This window comes from Dermacentor andersoni, chromosome 1 (genome assembly GCF_023375885.2).
Source record: "Dermacentor andersoni chromosome 1, qqDerAnde1_hic_scaffold, whole genome shotgun sequence".
NCBI classification, from domain to species: Eukaryota; Metazoa; Arthropoda; class Arachnida; order Ixodida; family Ixodidae; genus Dermacentor; species Dermacentor andersoni.
The window spans coordinates 987,561-1,004,675 of record NC_092814.1 but is presented as its reverse complement, the minus strand read 5'-3'; the positions used below and the strand labels follow the sequence as shown (position 1 = coordinate 1,004,675).

Genomic DNA, 17,115 nt, shown 5'->3' with positions numbered 1-17,115 from the left:
TTGTGCACAATGCAGTCAGTGGGTTTCTTTGTGCTAGCTAGATGGTTCCAGAATTTTTCTGGTGCACTGCGTATAAAGCTAGGCAGGGTATATTGAAAATACCGTTGCTTAGCCTTGAATACAGCCCGATTCAAGGCCTCTTGAATGTTCTGGATTTCAGTGCAAAGGGCATGCCGTCGCTTTAGCTTTTTTAGTTTTCGTTTAAGTTGCAGTACTTTTCGTGTAATCCACAGATTACATTTGGACTTCTTTTTAACTTTGTTTGGAATAAAATTATCGAGACAGAAATGTCACATTTCTTTGAACTTATTTCAGAGCACCACAACGTCATTCCCATCAAATTCGCTCAGCCTGTGATCTAAGTAGTCCAAAACACTTTCATCTCTGGCATGGGAAAAGTCCTTCACAATCACTGTTTTATCAAGGGTAATATCGCAACGTTCCATGGGACATGAAAAGTAGACAAGTTCACGATCCGAAATACCTTTTTCTACAGAGGTGACAAAATTTTCAATAGAGCGACTAATAAAAATGAGATCAAGCATAGTTTCACTATCTCCTTGTAAGCGCGTCGGCTTTGTCACAATTTGTTGCAAGTTCTTAGTTAGTATAATATCAATCAAGTAATCGACATTCTGATCGTAACTGTAAGCAGCATAATCCCAGTTAGCACCAGGCAGATTGAAGTCACCAACGAGAAGTATTGTATCCTGAGAAAAAGTCGACATATGCTCATAAAGGTCATTTAAGAACTGGGTAGGGGACTCAGGTGCAGGATAAACAGCGAATAATAAGAAGGATGCCCCCCAACAGCGAAGGTTTAGGCTAATACTTTCATGATTTTCAATCTGCCGAAGTAGAAAAGCAGGTATGCTATGTTTGACTAGTACAGCTACACCGCCTCCTCTGGAAGGCCTGTCACGTCGAAATACTTGATAAGAAGGTGGAAAAACACTTGTGCTATCAATGTCATCGCGCAGCCAAGTCTCAGTAATCACAACAACATGTGGATCGTAACTAAAAGGGTAGCCTCAAGCTGGACACTTTCGTTCACTACGCTGCGCGCGTCTATGTTTAAAACCCGCAGATTCTTAGTAGTCGAACTAATTCATTGAGGGGCGGATGAGCTTTGACAAGTATTTAATTCTGTTCTGGAGTTAGTGTTTTCGTCCCACATAAACAATTGTCCATCCACTTGTAGCTTATCATTGATAAGATTTACTTTCTTGCCCAGTTCTTTTTCGCTTTTCACACTCTCCCAGAAAAGTTTCCGCTTTCTGCGCGTGTCCAGAGAAAAATCGCTTTGAACTGACGTTCTCGATCCTTTAAGCTTGTATGCGTTTTTCAATACTTTCTGTTTCTCGTTATAATCTTGAAAATATATAACTGGCCTACTTTTGCGAGGTTTCTCCCTACCGAGTTGCAGGTAACATTAAGTTTCTGTGAAAAGATGTCCCTCAAGACTTTTTGCTTCAAATCATTAACTGTTTCGTCACTGCCTTCTTGTACCCCGAAAACAATCAAATTCGACCGCCTGCTCCGGTCCTCTAGGTCGATGATTTTTTTATGCAGAAGATTCACCGATTGTTCAAGGGATGCTACGCTAGCACCTTGTTTATTGATTTCGTCGAAACGTAACGCCATATCTGACATGGACTTTTCCATCGTGCTTTGCTGAGTCCTAAATGCCGCCACTTCAGCGGTAAGTTTGTGTTGCCCTTCCAACAGTTCTTTCAGAAGTTCTGCTGTCTGTGGGCCAGGGTTCAATTCTACGTCCCCGCAAAGAAGCTGGCACACACAATACACATTGTACGCTGTGATAATGCACTGTTGTGGGCATGGCGCAACCAATATACTGCGGCAATCACTTCTAAGCGTAGTAAAATATGAACTAACCTGCGCGATACAGAAGAAAGGCTTAGACATCATGCCGAAGCTCGGTCTGCCATGCCCACTGAACTCGCAGAGCTGAGCTGTTCTTCTATAGTCAGGCATGATGACGTCACTTGGTCCCGAGGTGGCGCTGAGGATGCGTCGCAGATGATGTCCTCGAAAACGAGGTACTGCGTCGCTGTTCCCGCTGTCCACGAGCAAGATTCATCCGGCGGTATCTTGAAATGGCCACACAAATGATGAAGCGGCGTTGACACTCCGGCTAAGCTCAGCAGAAAAGCCTGGGGGATACAGAAGAAAGGCTTAGACATCATGCCGAAGCTCGGTCTGCCATGCCCACTGAACTCGCAGAGCTGAGCTGTTCTTTTATAGTCAGGCATGATGACGTCACTTGGTCCCGAGGTGGCGCTGAGGATGCGTCGCAGATGATGTCCTCGAAAACGAGGTACTGCGTCGCTGTTCCCGCTGTCCACGAGCAAGATTCATCCGGCGGTATCTTGAAATGGCCACACAAATGATGAAGCGGCGTTGACACTCCGGCTAAGCTCAGCAGAAAAGCCTGGGGGATACAGAAGAAAGGCTTAGACATCATGCCGAAGCTCGGTCTGCCATGCCCACTGAACTCGCAGAGCTGAGCTGTTCTTTTATAGTCAGGTATGATGACGTCACTTGGTCCCGAGGTGGCGCTGAGGATGCGTCGCAGATGATGTCCTCGAAAACGAGGTACTGCGTCGCTGTTCCTGCTGTCCACGAGCAAGATTCATCCGGCGGTATCTTGAAATGGCCACACAAATGATGAAGCGGCGTTGACACTCCGGCTAAGCTCAGCAGAAAAGCCTGGGGGATACAGAAGAAAGGCTTAGACATCATGCCGAAGCTCGGTCTGCCATGCCCACTGAACTCGCAGAGCTGAGCTGTTCTTTTATAGTCAGGCATGATGACGTCACTTGGTCCCGAGGTGGCGCTGAGGATGCGTCGCAGATGATGTCCTCGAAAACGAGGTACTGCGTCGCTGTTCCCGCTGTCCACGAGCAAGATTCATCCGGCGGTATCTTGAAATGGCCACACAAATGATGAAGCGGCGTTGACACTCCGGCTAAGCTCAGCAGAAAAGCCTGGGGGATACAGAAGAAAGGCTTAGACATCATGCCGAAGCTCGGTCTGCCATGCCCACTGAACTCGCAGAGCTGCGCTGTTCTTTTATAGTCAGGCATGATGACGTCACTTGGTCCCGAGGTGGCGCTGAGGATGCGTCGCAGATGATGTCCTCGAAAACAAGGTACTGCGTCGCTGTTCCTGCTGTCCACGAGCAAGATTCATCCGGCGGTATCTTGAAATGGCCACACAAATGATGAAGCGGCGTTGACACTCCGGCTAAGCTCAGCAGAAAAGCCTGGGGGATACAGAAGAAAGGCTTAGACATCATGCCGAAGCTCGGTCTGCCATGCCCACTGAACTCGCAGAGCTGAGCTGTTATTTTATAGTCAGGCATGATGACGTCACTTGGTCCCGAGGTGGCGCTGAGGATGCGTCGCAGATGATGTCCTCGAAAACGAGGTACTGCGTCGCTGTTCCTGCTGTCCACGAGCAAGATTCATCCGGCGGTATCTTGAAATGGCCACACAAATGATGAAGCGGCGTTGACACTCCGGCTAAGCTCAGCAGAAAAGCCTGGGGGATACAGAAGAAAGGCTTAGACATCATGCCGAAGCTCGGTCTGCCATGCCCACTGAACTCGCAGAGCTGAGCTGTTCTTTTATAGTCAGGCATGATGACGTCACTTGGTCCCGAGGTGGCGCTGAGGATGCGTCGCAGATGATGTCCTCGAAAACGAGGTACTGCGTCGCTGTTCCCGCTGTCCACGAGCAAGATTCATCCGGTGGTATCTTGAAATGGCCACACAAATGATGAAGCGGCGTTGACACTCCGGCTAAGCTCAGCAGAAAAGCCTGGGGGATACAGAAGAAAGGCTTAGACATCATGCCGAAGCTCGGTCTGCCATGCCCACTGAACTCGCAGAGCTGCAGCTGTTCTTTTATAGTCAGGCATGATGACGTCACTTGATCCCAAGGTGGCGCTGAGGATGCGTCGCAGATGATGTCCTCGAAAATGAGGTACTGCGTCGGAACTTCTCCTGCTTATGGTTCCTCGAGCGGCATACTTCAGCAAAGTGGCCTTTCTTTTTGCAGAAGTTGCAGGCGGAGTGTCATGCCAGGCAGTCCGAATGTGGATGACGTGCCCGACTGCAGAATTTGCATGTGAACGGCTCGTGTGAGTGCTCTGCTTTCGGCTGCGGTGAACGAGGCTTTGTGTCGGTGTGGCGACGAGAGGCGGACTTGTTAACTTTTGCGGCGTCGAGGATGAGCTCACAAGAGTGCTCGGGGCGGTTTTGGGACCACGTTTCTTTCCTTGTTGGCATATTCGGATTGACGGGCCTGTGTCCATGTCTCCTTAGGTGTCAACGTAGCATTCGGCACAGGTGGTCTGAGAGACGGGACATGTGGAGGCCCACAACGAACCGGTCGCGTGCAAGCCTTTGCTCCACATCAGCTGAAGGATAGTTGCAGGGCTTTACCATCCTGCACAGTTCCGTGCAGTATGTGTTGACGCTTTCATTGGGAAGCTGAACACTCCTATGGAACCGCGACAACTCGTAGAGCTCATTTGCCAGGTGTACAAAGTGGTCATTGAAACAGGCGGCAACCACTTGGTATGAGGTGAGCAGCGGGGCGTCTAGCGAGGAGGTCTCGAGAAGCAGGCGGGCATCCGGGCCCGTGCTGTACAACAGCGAGCATACCTGCATGCCTTCCGACGCTGGTGTCAGTCCTGAAACCGTCGCATAGTCCTCATATTGGCTGAGCCATGTCGGCCAAAATCCTGCAATCGCGAAGTCGAAGGTGCCGGTGGCATCAAGCTGATTCCAAACATTTTCGGCAGCACGCTGGTTTTAAGAGACATTGCGGTGTCGTTCTGTCGTGGTGAGACCTCAGGCTGGGGGCATTACCCGTTCACTTCTGTCACCATAAAAGAGTTGAATGTTGGGCTAGTTGGTATTGGGCTAGTTGGTATTTCGACATGAGAACCATCTTGAAATACAGTGCAATGGAACGGTACAGCAGAAAGGAAGACGAAGAAAGGCATAAACTAACGACTGATTTTATTGAAGCCAGACCCACAGGTATATATATCTGCAAGCTGCGCAGATGTACGGTTACAAAAAAAAGTGACACCATGTCGCATGGCTTGTGCTGCAGGAGTATGGGCACACGGGAACCGAGTGACACAGAGACGCATCTCAGCTCAACGAAAAGAACACACCTCCCAAGGTATATGTAAACTGGTAGTGAAGCTTCTATAGAAGCCCACATGTCAAGAAAATGGGGCTCGTAATTGTCCCCATCTACGTATCGTGGGAACAACTAACAGAAGCAAAAAAGAAAAATGTTACGTCACAACCGGAAATGGCAGTGACGGCAAGATCTTATGCTGCTTGGCGCGAATGTTTGAATTTCTTTAGCGTCCGGCATTACGGCTGCTACGACAACAGTTATTTTTCTTTTGAGGCTGAGGCGAGCTTGCGACTCGCCTCAGCTGAAACGCCAGCGTGTCCTTTAACTACTATTAGGAGTGGCGTATGTCTTACTGTGAACGTAATTAGGCTGTTATTGATGGCAATTGTTCCAGTAGCTTCGTTAGGAAGGTGAGTGAATAGGATGGAAATAAATGACACTGCCAAAGAGCTTTCAAAATCAACTTCACTTCTATTCTTCTTGAATAATGCAACCACTATAACTGACGAAACAAAACGTGTTTCAATGATGAAAAGTACTATGGCCAGCACACAGTCGTAATGCATAGCAACCTATGTGAATCCTTTTCACAGATTCATTCGCAATTCCTTGGGACACTAAGCATTCATATCCAACAATTATCAGACAACATTGCCCCACATAATCATTTAGAAAACATTCCATTTACTAATTTTGCTGCCCATCGGACACTCAGAGCCTGTGTTACGGAGAGTAAATTAACATAGCACGACGGGTTTCTTCGCGGGGCATTCCACATTTATTGTCTAGATGAGAAAAGCGCGTCACATGCCGCAGTGCGAACTTGCACGATAACAAAAAACGTGCACTGACACCTTTCGCCAATCAATGCAGTGTGCTTGGCCACGCAAAATTTGAAGCGAAGTGCATGCCGCACTTTGAAGAAACCCGGAAAAAAAAAAAGAACTCGGACGGAACCACCATGCTCAAATGAGCAACGCCATTCCTGACGACATAATAGCTGGCTTGCGCAGCCTTGCCAAGTCTTGCGCCAGAATCACTGGTTGGTAGGGGTCGCCAAGAAAGAACTAATAAATTGTGAAATAGAAAATAATTAACATTTGTTCTTTTCGTGCAGGAAAAATATCTGAAACGGAAAATTTACTCGTATGCCAGTATTCTGATTAAAAAATTTTAGAACATTTTTTTTACACATAGGTTTTCTAGTTGCAGTGTTTGTTCCCCCCTCACTTAGTCGAGCTTCAATCGTGCACCACTAACTGATACACTTGGCGATAGGTTTTGGCACGCTTTTCGTTCCAAGCTTCGCGACCTATTTAAATGAACCTTGCACCTCCTTTATTGGACACGAATATTTACAGACACACAGTCACAGGTGGCGCCACGTACTGGTGGCAGCCTAATGCATGGGCTAAACTGCGGTGACCTCTACAGGGAGAAGCCAAGGAAACGCTACTGACAGCGATTGCAGGGAAACTGGATAAATTTAAGTTCAAGGTACTTGACGGTAGCTTTCTGCTATTTCTCAAAAATAAACGCCATGCAAATATGTCAAGCGGACAACTTGCGCAGGGTGTGCGAAAGCAGAGGTGCATTAATTAAAGTGCACTGCAGGCTCTAGGCGACACTACAGAAGATGTCGCACGTTAAATCAACACTTCTGTGCCTGCTGTGATAGATTTGCGGCTACGGCATTGCTCGAGGTCGCGGGTTTAATCTCCACCGCTGCAGCCGAATTTCGACGGGGGAGAAATAAAAAAATTGGCAGCGGCTTAGCTCGTCTATGCCAGGATATACGCAGCGAAAGCTAAGGCATAGCATGGTTAGCCTTGGTTAATCTTGATTGCAAGTCCAGGTTAGTCTGGTTGTCTAGCTATGTTGTGGCGTTTAGCCAGTCATTCGGCGTGCTGTTCGTCTGTTTCCTGGGCAATTTGTTTCCTCTTCATCGCGTTCCGATGTCGATTCCAGACATCCTCCTGCTTATCAGAATTGTCGCCGTCCATACTGCCGCCTCAAATGTGGTTGCGACGCACGCGAGCTCTCCTTTTCAATCCTCCAACGTGTTATCAGGCATGCGACGCAGCTGGCGAAGCGAGTGGAGGCGAGCGCAACGATGAGGGACGCAGTGTGACGTCGTACCAAGCGGCGACGGAAAGGCACAGCGCTGCGCAGCGGTGGAACACCTGTGGCTCGGTGCTACTAGTGGCGCATGCGCAGTAGTGACTAGGGAGTGAGTGAGAGAGAAATATCCGCGGCGAGGCTCGCATTGTGACGTCATGTGCCTCCTAGGAGCACTGCCACGGCGAAATCGCAAGTTCGCGGCCAGTAAAGCTTTCGCTTTAAAATGCTTGTGCACTTAGATGCTTAGTTACCTTACAAGGTAATGTTTAACACCAACTCACGTACTCTTCTTGAACTAAATGTTGAAGAAAATAAAAATTCACCGTCATCATCGCCGCTAATTATGGTCAATCAAAGCAAACATCACAGAAAGCTTCGCTTACATCAATTGCCACAGTGTGTGGGATCTGCGTAATTCTCACCTAAACGACAAATGCAGAGCTTCCATAGCAGACTGAAAGAATGCATCGGTTATCATACAGCTTCAAGAACTACAGTGAACAGTATTATGATAGAACTTTTGTTTAAGCTAGTTGGTCACATATGCTGGTATTATGGCATGAAAAAAATCAAGAACAAAAGAGCACACATTGACAGAACAAATGCCAACTACAAATTGATTTTATTCCTGGAAGGAGACGAGCATTTATAACGACAATCATTATCTTTACTATTGGCAGCACACACAGCAGCAATATGACTATAATAGCAATAGATACACCTCTCGGCGATGCATGAGTATAACTGCCATATCGAAAACGACACTTATTTTTTAAGAAGAGACAGTGATGGCTTCTCGTAAGAAACTTAGAATGCACTCAGGGGCTGCGCCAGTGGGGGGCATGGTGGGGGAGGCCGCCCTCTTAAACTTTTCGCCTGCTCCCCCCCTTGCCCCACTGCCACAAGAGCGCTGAAAAGCTGACCCAAGGTAGGCGGTATGAAATAAAATGTCAATTTTGATTTCTTATAATTTTGAGGCAGATGTATGAGAGCAGCGCTGCTTATAAAGGGCTGCCTTGCTTAAGCATAACAATTTATTATAGAAAATTTTTGATCACAAGTAATTACCCTCGTGCTTGTGATAGAGTAGGCGCTTGAAATACAGCATGAACTGCTGCAATAAGAAAGAATGGTTCCAATGGTTTTAACCCTTTGAGGGTCAATGATGTAAATATACGGCGCCACGAACAAGTCCCAAAATTGTTGATGCCGTATATTTACGGCGCCGTCTGTACGTTTAAAAAGCACGCCAATTTCCTAACTTTTTCTTTTCTGTCATGTGCTGCCACCATGTTGGAGTACAGGGAATTATTTTTCGCGTGCCTCCCTGTCTTTCTTTTCGTTGCACGGTTTGTTTTAGAGCTACTTTGCTCCCACGCCTCTATATACTACCGCTGGCGCATTGGTTCGTGCGCAGGTGAGTGGCAGTTCGGGTTTTGTTTCGCGGGCCTTGTCGGTTTCTTGCACTTGCAACTTGTTACTAATCGCTTAAAGGGCGACCACCTCTTTCTCACTCGTTTAGTGCTCACAGGGGTGCACATAGGAAGGATACCGCCGTGCATGTGTTTCCATTGCTTTTTTTTTACACTCGCGAAAACTAATTGCCTCTGGTTGGCGGTAAGATTAAGATTAGCGCAAGTTTGTCCCACGTTTTGCTTTTTTGACGGGCACAGGACCACACAGATTTCTTGAGTGCGCGCACTTATACAGTTCGATTACACTATGAATGTACATATTAGTGTAAGAGCACGATTATTTGAGTCTTGCAAATATCCTCTTGTGTGCATTCTTAAGATCTTGAACTATGTGTATTAAAATGCATCAAATTTATAATCCTTATAAGCTTATTTCCTTTTTTATTGTTATTATTCATGAATGAAAAGTACATATATAACGACGCAAAGTATTGTTTTCTCACTTTACGGTCACCCTAGAAAAATTGCGGTAAATTTTTTTCCGAAATAAGTCCCTAAGAAGAACTGGAATCTGCAATAAAAGAAATCGACCCTGGGCGGTCGCATATGGCGAAAAAAATTGACCCTCAGAGGGTTAAATAGATTTCAAAAATGGGCTACACTTCTTCATTGTTCGGTCTGCTTGCGTGAACTGGCAAGTTCTCTCCTCGAATGTAATAGCCTTGGCCACAAAATCGCATTTGGGGTCAAACGAGTTTAGAGGCCATGACCCATTCTAAGCAGCAGCTTTTCTCACAGAAAACTGTTGGCACAACACTGCCTACTTTCAAAAAGACCCAGTGAGCCACTTGCCCTTGCAGGATGCCACCACTTATAGTCAGCCATCCGCTCCGTGAACATAATTTCCTGTCGATAAAGACATGCGCCGAATGCCGACGCACTCGGGAGTGTTGTGGCTCGAAGTGGCGTTTGGGCCAGGAATCCACCAAGCCCTTCGGCGAGTACGTCTGGTATTCCACGCACTGTGGGGAATCTATATAAGCGAAGCTTTCTGTGCTGTTTGCTTTGATTGAGGATAATTAACGGTGATGTTGACGGTGAATGTTTCATTTCTTCAACATTCTCTCCAATGCGAGAGTGCCGAGTTGATGCTTTACGTTACCTTATGTGCACACCTGCTGTTTGTCTGCGTAGTACACAGAACACACAGGGAGAGGTGTTTGCTTGGGGCATTGTTGCGAGTCATTTTATAACCCCTGAGAGAGAGAGAGAGATGCAAATGAGAGAAAGGCAGGGAGGTTAACCGGAGTTAAAACCTCTGGTTTGCTACCCTGCACTAGGGGAAGGGAAAGGGGAAGTAAAGACGGAAAGAAGAGCATGACAAAAATAAAAGCGTGAAAAAAAAATACGAAAAGTGACGGAATGGGATCATTATAGTCTTTCTAATAGGCCACTGTCACGTAAAAAGGTCAACAAAGCCACGACCGACTTTCGCTGCGACGACAGTTCATGTCGGCATTCCAAGACTGACTGTTCTGAAAGTGGCCTGTCGTCAAGGCGTGCCAACGCAGTCGCTAGTGACAGCCGGTGCGCGCTGTATCGAGGACAATGGCAAAGTACATGTTCGATAGGCTCCTCTCCGCCGCAGTGACTGCAAGCTGCACTCTCGTCCATACCGACTCAGAAGGCGAAAGATCTTGTGTAAGTGACACCAAGCCACAGTCGGCAAAGTACTGCTGTCTCGAGTAGAGAGAGTCCAGATGGGGGTCGAAGTCGAAGGGATGGGTCCAGTCGGTGTAGACGTGTGTGCTTCAAGCTTGGTGTATTCCATAAAGTTCTGATGGCTTCATTTGCAAGCACACGAATTTTCATTGCAGCATCTGTTCTTGAGAATGGGATGGAGTCTTGCAAGCCCTCCTCATGTGCTGATCGTGCTGCTGCGTCGGCATGTTCATTGCCCATTATGCCACAGTGGCTTGGAATCCACTGTAACGTGATGTCGTGTCCTTGCTTGACGAGGTGGTGAAGCAGCAGTCTAATTTCTAGAACTAGTTGTTCATGGGGTCCTCGGCGTAAGGCAGAAACTAAACAATGAAGAGCAGCCTTGGAGTCGCTGAACGTGCTCCATTTCTTGGGTATTCATTAGAAATTGCACGAAGTGCACAACGAATAGCAGCAAGCTCTGCAGCAGTCGATGTAGTCTGGTGAGATAGTCGAATCTTTATGGTGGAGGGTTTTGCAGGAAAGATCACCGATCCTGCAGACCCATTCACCATGGTTGAAACGTCAGTATATAAATGATGATGCTCGTTGTATGTCTCGTACAGCAAGAGCAGTGAAAGCTGCTTGAGTGCTGGAGACGAGAGTTGGGCTTTTGTTCGTATTCCTGGTACGATTAGTCGAACCTTTGCTTGAGCCAAGCGCCATGGGGGAAACGGAACTGTCGCTGGAGCTGTATAACCTGAGGGAAGGTATGCACGATAGGGCAGGACTGTTTCACAAAAGGAGGCACGGGGATGATCCTCTGGCAGTGAGGCTAGATGATGGGCAGGGGCTCGAGCAAGGTGTCTTGCGTGTGCTCTGAGCACTTCCATGAATATATGGGTCTCGGCTGGGAAATCGTGTGCAATCGCAATTGTTTCAGCTGTTGATGAGCACCGCGGCAATCCAAGACACACTCTAAGTGCCTGGGCCTGGACGCTTTCGAGTGTACGGATATACTTCTGCAGGTGTTGGTCAGCACAGGCAAGCTGTATCGCATATACCCAAGAAAGAGCATCCTGTATAGTTGCATCATTGCATGTACTGACATACCCCAGACTTTTCCTCCAAGAAATTTAAACATATTAGAAACATCTGTCAGGCGCTTCTTTAGGTAGGCCACATGAGGATTCCAGCAGAGGTCACGATGAATGATTACGCCTAAGAATCGGTGCGTCCTGACATAAGGTATGCTTTGACCGTTGATAGAGACATCGTATGATCTCATTGGCTTTCGGCTAAACGCTACCAATGCGCATTTTTCTGGCAAGATCTTGAGGCCTTGTTCATTTAAGTATGTCGATGTTGACGTCGGAGCTTTTTGAAGCCTTGCGCGTACTTGCAGCCGTGTCACACCAGATGCCCAGAGACACAGATGTCGTCGGCATACATTGATATTTTAACTGTGTTCGGAAGTCGTTCAAATAAATCGTTCAATCTAATACAAGTTGTTCAATCAAATACATGAATAAGAAATACATTGTTCAGGACAACATTCATTCGGGCTAGATGATGCATACTTGAATTAGGAAGGAACAGCACCAACTAAGACGATCACGAGAGGGAGAACGACACAGGACAAGCGCCAACTTCATCTATCTTTTATTCTCCGAAAAATCAGCAAATATAAGGAAAATCACAGACATGCGCACAATAACCATAATGCATCATCTGCCAAACCGTTCTAGATAGGACATTTTGCTTTTGAAGAGGGTCACGGAAGTATAACTAACACATTTTTCCCTCTCTTCTTTACATGGGATGCTTCCAAAACCGCACGTGTCTCAAGCAGGGAAACAAAGGCATTGTACATCATTGTACACGCTATCTGGCTGTCTTCCCATGTATGACTAGCCTTACCGAGGATATTCCATTGACCGAATGGGAGAGGAATGAGTGAATGTTATCTCCTTACCAAACAAATTGCCTTTCTACTGCTGTACGTTGAGCACGTTGGTACTGTAACTTGGATAGCATGTTTAGCGCCAGCAGACGAGAACAGACGGGAGACGTTGACAACACAATGCACTAACTTCAATTTCATCACCATCATCAGCCTGGTTATGCCCACTGCAGGGCAAAGGCCTCTCCCATACTTCTCCAACTACCCCGGTCATGTACTAATTGTGGCCATGTTGTCCCTGCAAACTTCTTAATCTCGTCCGCCCATCTAACTTTCTGCCGCCCTCTGCTACGCTTCCCTTCCATTGGAATCCATTCCGTAACTCTTAATGACCATCGGTTATCTTCCCTCCTCATTACGTGTCCTGCCCATGCCCATTTCTTTTTCTTGATTTCAACTAAGATGTCATTTACCCGCGCTTGTTCCTTCACCCAATCTGCTCTTATCCCTAATGTTACACCTATCATTCTTCTTTCCATAGCTTGTAGTAGAACTAAGTAGTAGTAGAATTTAAGTAGAACCCTTTTCGTAAGCCTCCAGGTTTCTGCCCCGTACGTGAGTACTGGTAAGACACAGCTGTTATAAACTTTTCTCTTGAGGGATAATGGCAGCCTGCTGTTCATGATCTGAGAATGCCTGCCAAACGCACCCCAGCCCATTCTTATTCTTCTGATTATTTCAGTCTCATGATCCGGATCCACAGTCACTACCTGTCCTAAGTAGATGTATTCCCTTACCACTTCCAGTGCCTCACTACCTATTGTAAACTGCTGTTCTCGTCCGAGACTGTTAAACATTACTTTAGTTTTCTGCAGATTAATTTTTAGACCCACCCTTCGGCTTTGCCTCTCCAGGTCAGTGAGCATGCATTGCAGTTGGTCCCCTGAGTTACTAAGCAAGGCAATATCATCAGCGAATCGCAAGTTACTAAGGTATTCTCCATTAACTCTTATCCCCAATTCTTCCCAATCCAGGTCTCTGAATACCTCCTGTAAACACGCTGTGAATAGCATTGGAGAGATTGTATCTCCCTGCCTGACGCCTTTCTTTATTGGGATTTTGTTGCTTTCTTTATGGAGGACTACGGTGGCTGTGGAGCCACTATAGATATCTTTCAGTATTTTGACATACGGCTCGTCTACACCCTGATTGTGCAATGCCTCCATGACTGCTGAGGTTTCGACTGAATCAAACGCTTTCTCGTAATCAATGAAAGCTATATATAAAGGTTGGTTATATTCCGCACATTTTTCTATCACCTGATTGATAGTGTGAATAAGGTCTATTGTTGAGTAGCCTTTACGGAATCCTGCCTGGTCCTTTGGTTGACGGAAGTCTAAGGTGTTCCTGATTGTATTTGCAATTACCTTAGTAAATGCTTTGTAGGCAACGGACAGTAAACTGATCGGTCTATAATTTTTCAAGTCTTTGGCATCCCCTTTCTTATGGATTAGGATTATTTTAGCGTTTTTCCAAGATTCTGGCACGCTCGAAGTCATGAGGCATTGCGTAAACAGGGTGGCCAGTTTCTCTAGAACAATCTGCCCACCATCCTTCAACAAATCTGCTGTTACCTGATCCTCCCCAGCTGCCATCCCCCTTTTCATAGCTCCCAAGGCTTTCTTTACTTCTTCCGGCATTACCTGTGGGATTTCGAATTCCTCTAGACTATTCTCTCTTCCATTATCGTCGAGGGTACCACTGGTACTGTATAAATCTCTATAGCACTCCTCAGCCACTTGAACTATCTCATCCATATTACTAATGATATTGCCGGCTTTGTCTCTTAACGCATACATCTGATTCTTGCCAATTCCTAGTTTCTTCTTCACTGTTTTTTAGGCTTCCTCCGTTCCTGAGAGCACGTTCAATTTTATCCATATTATACTTCCTTATGTCAGCTGTCTTACGCTTGTTGATTAACTTCGAAAGTTCTGCCAGTTCTATTCTAGCTGTAGGGTTAGAGGCTTTCATACGTTGGCGTTTCTTGATCAGATCTTTCGTCTCCTGCGATAGCTTACTGGTATCCTGTCTAACGGAGTTACCACCGACTTCTATTGCACACTCCTTAATGATGCCCACAAGATTGTCGTTCATTGCTTCAACACTAAGGTGCTCTTGCTGAGTTAAAGCCGAATACCTGTTCTCTAGCTTGATCTGGAATTCCTCTATTTGCCTTCTTGCCGCTAACTCATTGATCGACTTCTTATGTACCAGCTGCTTCCGTTCCCTCCTCAGGTCTAGGCTAATTCGAGTTCTTATCATCCTATGGTCACTGCAGCGCACCTTGCTGAGCACGTCCACATCTTGTATGATGCCAGGGTTAGCGCAGAGTATGAGGTCTATTTCATTTCTAGTGTCGCCGTTCGGGCTCCTCCACGTCCACTTTCGGCTATCTCGCTTGCGGAAGAAGGTATTCATTATCCGCATATTATTCTGTTCCGCAAACTCTACTAATAACTCTCCCCTGCTATTCCTAGTGCCTATGCCATATTCCCCCACTGCCTTTACTCCAGCCTGCTTCTTGCCTACCTTGGCATTGAAGTCGCCCATCAGTATAGTGTATTTTGTTTTGACTTTACCCATTGCCGATTCCACGTCTTCATAGAAGCTTTCAACTTCCTTGTCATCATGACTGGATGTAGGGGCGTAGACCTGTATAACCTTCATTTTGTACCTCTTATTAAGTTTCACAACAAGACCTGCCACCCTCTCGTTCTGCCAAGACCTGCCACCCTCTCATTCCTGTATGTTACCAGCTATGTTCTTATTAATCAGGAATCCGACTCCTAGTTCTCGTCTCTCCGCTAAGCCCCGGTAGCACAGGACGTGCCCGCTCTTTAGCAGGGTATATGCTTCTTTTGGCCTTCTAACTTTACTGAGCCCTATTATATCCCATTTACTGCCCTCTAATTCCTCCAATAGCACTGCTAGACTCGCCTCACTAGATAACGTTCTAGCGTTAAACGTTGCCAGGTTCATATTCCAGTGGCGGCCTGTCCGGAGCCAGGGATTCTTATTTATTCTTCAATTTAACTTCAATTTATTCCCCAAAAAAACTACCTTTATGCACCTGCACAGACAGATGACTGTCGCAGTAATTTTTCAAATTTAAGCTATGCTCTTTCGAGCGATTAAGACACCGTCCTATTTGTCCTATGTACTTCTTACCACAGGACAGTGGCAATTCATACATCACTGCCTCAATTGGGAGTGGTGTAAGCACCCTGTCTATCGACCTGTTAGATAAAGAAACGGCCTTTTTGGAAAGCTCAGTTTGACGTATTGATCAATTGTAGTGCTACTGTGCATGATGTGTAATGGCATTTTTTTCTGGGAATAAATTGTTGAGGTTAGCAAATTGTGTTGTCAAGTCTCCCTTCTGTCCTCATCCGCTGGCACTTGAAGTGTTATCCATGCCTTTCTACAGATGCATTAAGACTCCCTCCTGTACAATGTGCGTGCTTTGTGCAAATAAATCGGTTGGGCGTCACTCTGTAGTTGTCTAATGCACTGTGCGTCAAATAAGTGGTCCGCAAGCTGGAGGGAGTTTCTTGAAAAGCAAAAATCCCTTTGTAAGTGCGATCTGCTCCGTAAAAATGTTGACTTCAAGTTCGAAGCTAGTCAAACTGAGAGACCCATCTAGCTTCATGGCCCGCAGATGGCTCCATGCAGGAGCTGCAACTGGATGACTGCAGGTTGAGCCCAGTGCCGGTGGCGGGTCGGGTGTGCCACGTGAGCTGCGGTCATGACCACCAGCTGGCACTCACTGTAAATGGCCAGCTGCTGAGCTGGGGGCATGGCGGCCGCGGCCAGCTGGGCCACGGTAGCCTTGACTCTGAGCATTCGCCACGACTCCTCGAGCCCTTGGCAGGTGTGGCCCTAGTAGGAGCCACTGCGGGTGGCTGGCATTCTGCCGCACTCAGCGAGGCCGGTGACCTCTATCTCTGGGGCTGGAACCGCGATGGCCAGCTGGCCACCGATCCGCGGCAAACGCCGCTATCCACGCTGCCGTTCCTGCTGGATACACTGCTGGAGGTGCGCGCTGTCAGCCTCGGCTCGCGCCACACAGCTGCTCTAGCAGGTACAGGCTTCGAGCAACTTGGGGGGAATTTGCACAGCCCAACTGTTCTTGCAGGAAACGGCTCAGCCTGGGCCTGGGGCAGCAACATTTATGGACAGCTGGGGCCCAGCGCAGATGGGATGACGCAAAGCGCCAAGCCTGTGGAGGTCGCAGCTGAGGATGCAGTCGCTGTGGACTGTTCACCTTGGGCCACCCTGGTGCTCTCACGAACATCAATAAAATTATGAAACTAGTGCGCATGCTTTTGTTATTTTAGTTCCTTAGACTCATGTCATTTAACACAAAAACAAACAAAAATACACACAGGATGATGCGCTACTTTTAAATGAGGTTTTATAGAAATGTCAACTGCAGCTTTATACATGCGCACTTCATAACCATCACTTCCATTTTAGACTGTGTTGTACAGCACGAAGCAGTACAGGTGACACAGGAAGAAACGAAGACATGCTAACGTTTTTTCCAGTGTCCCCTGTCCCAGTTCGCACTGTACCACACAGTCTAAATGGAAAACCAACTAGCCCAAACCATCACCTTTCTTAGTTACGTCACTTCCACCAACAACAAAGCGTTACCATGCAGAAAGTTCATTTATTTATTCTGAAAGGCTACGGGCTTAGGCATATGTCACTTGCCTTATTGATAGAA

At 46.8% G+C, this 17,115-nt stretch overlaps 1 protein-coding gene across 12 annotated transcripts in view; it reads left to right on the top strand.

The window, feature by feature from the left end:
• LOC126543811 (RCC1 domain-containing protein 1-like) overlaps nucleotides 1-16,702 on the top strand; it is a 123,447-nt gene extending 106,745 nt beyond the window's left edge. For all 12 annotated transcript variants that reach the window (XM_072286042.1, XM_072286039.1, XM_072286040.1 and 9 more), the window contains 2 exons: nucleotides 16,045-16,467; nucleotides 16,522-16,702. In XM_072286042.1, the coding sequence (XP_072142143.1) occupies nucleotides 16,045-16,467; nucleotides 16,522-16,694 (596 nt within the window). In that variant the 3' untranslated portion in view covers nucleotides 16,695-16,702. The remainder of the gene's footprint in view (nucleotides 1-16,044; nucleotides 16,468-16,521) is intronic.
• The last annotated feature ends 413 nt before the right edge of the window (nucleotides 16,703-17,115 follow it).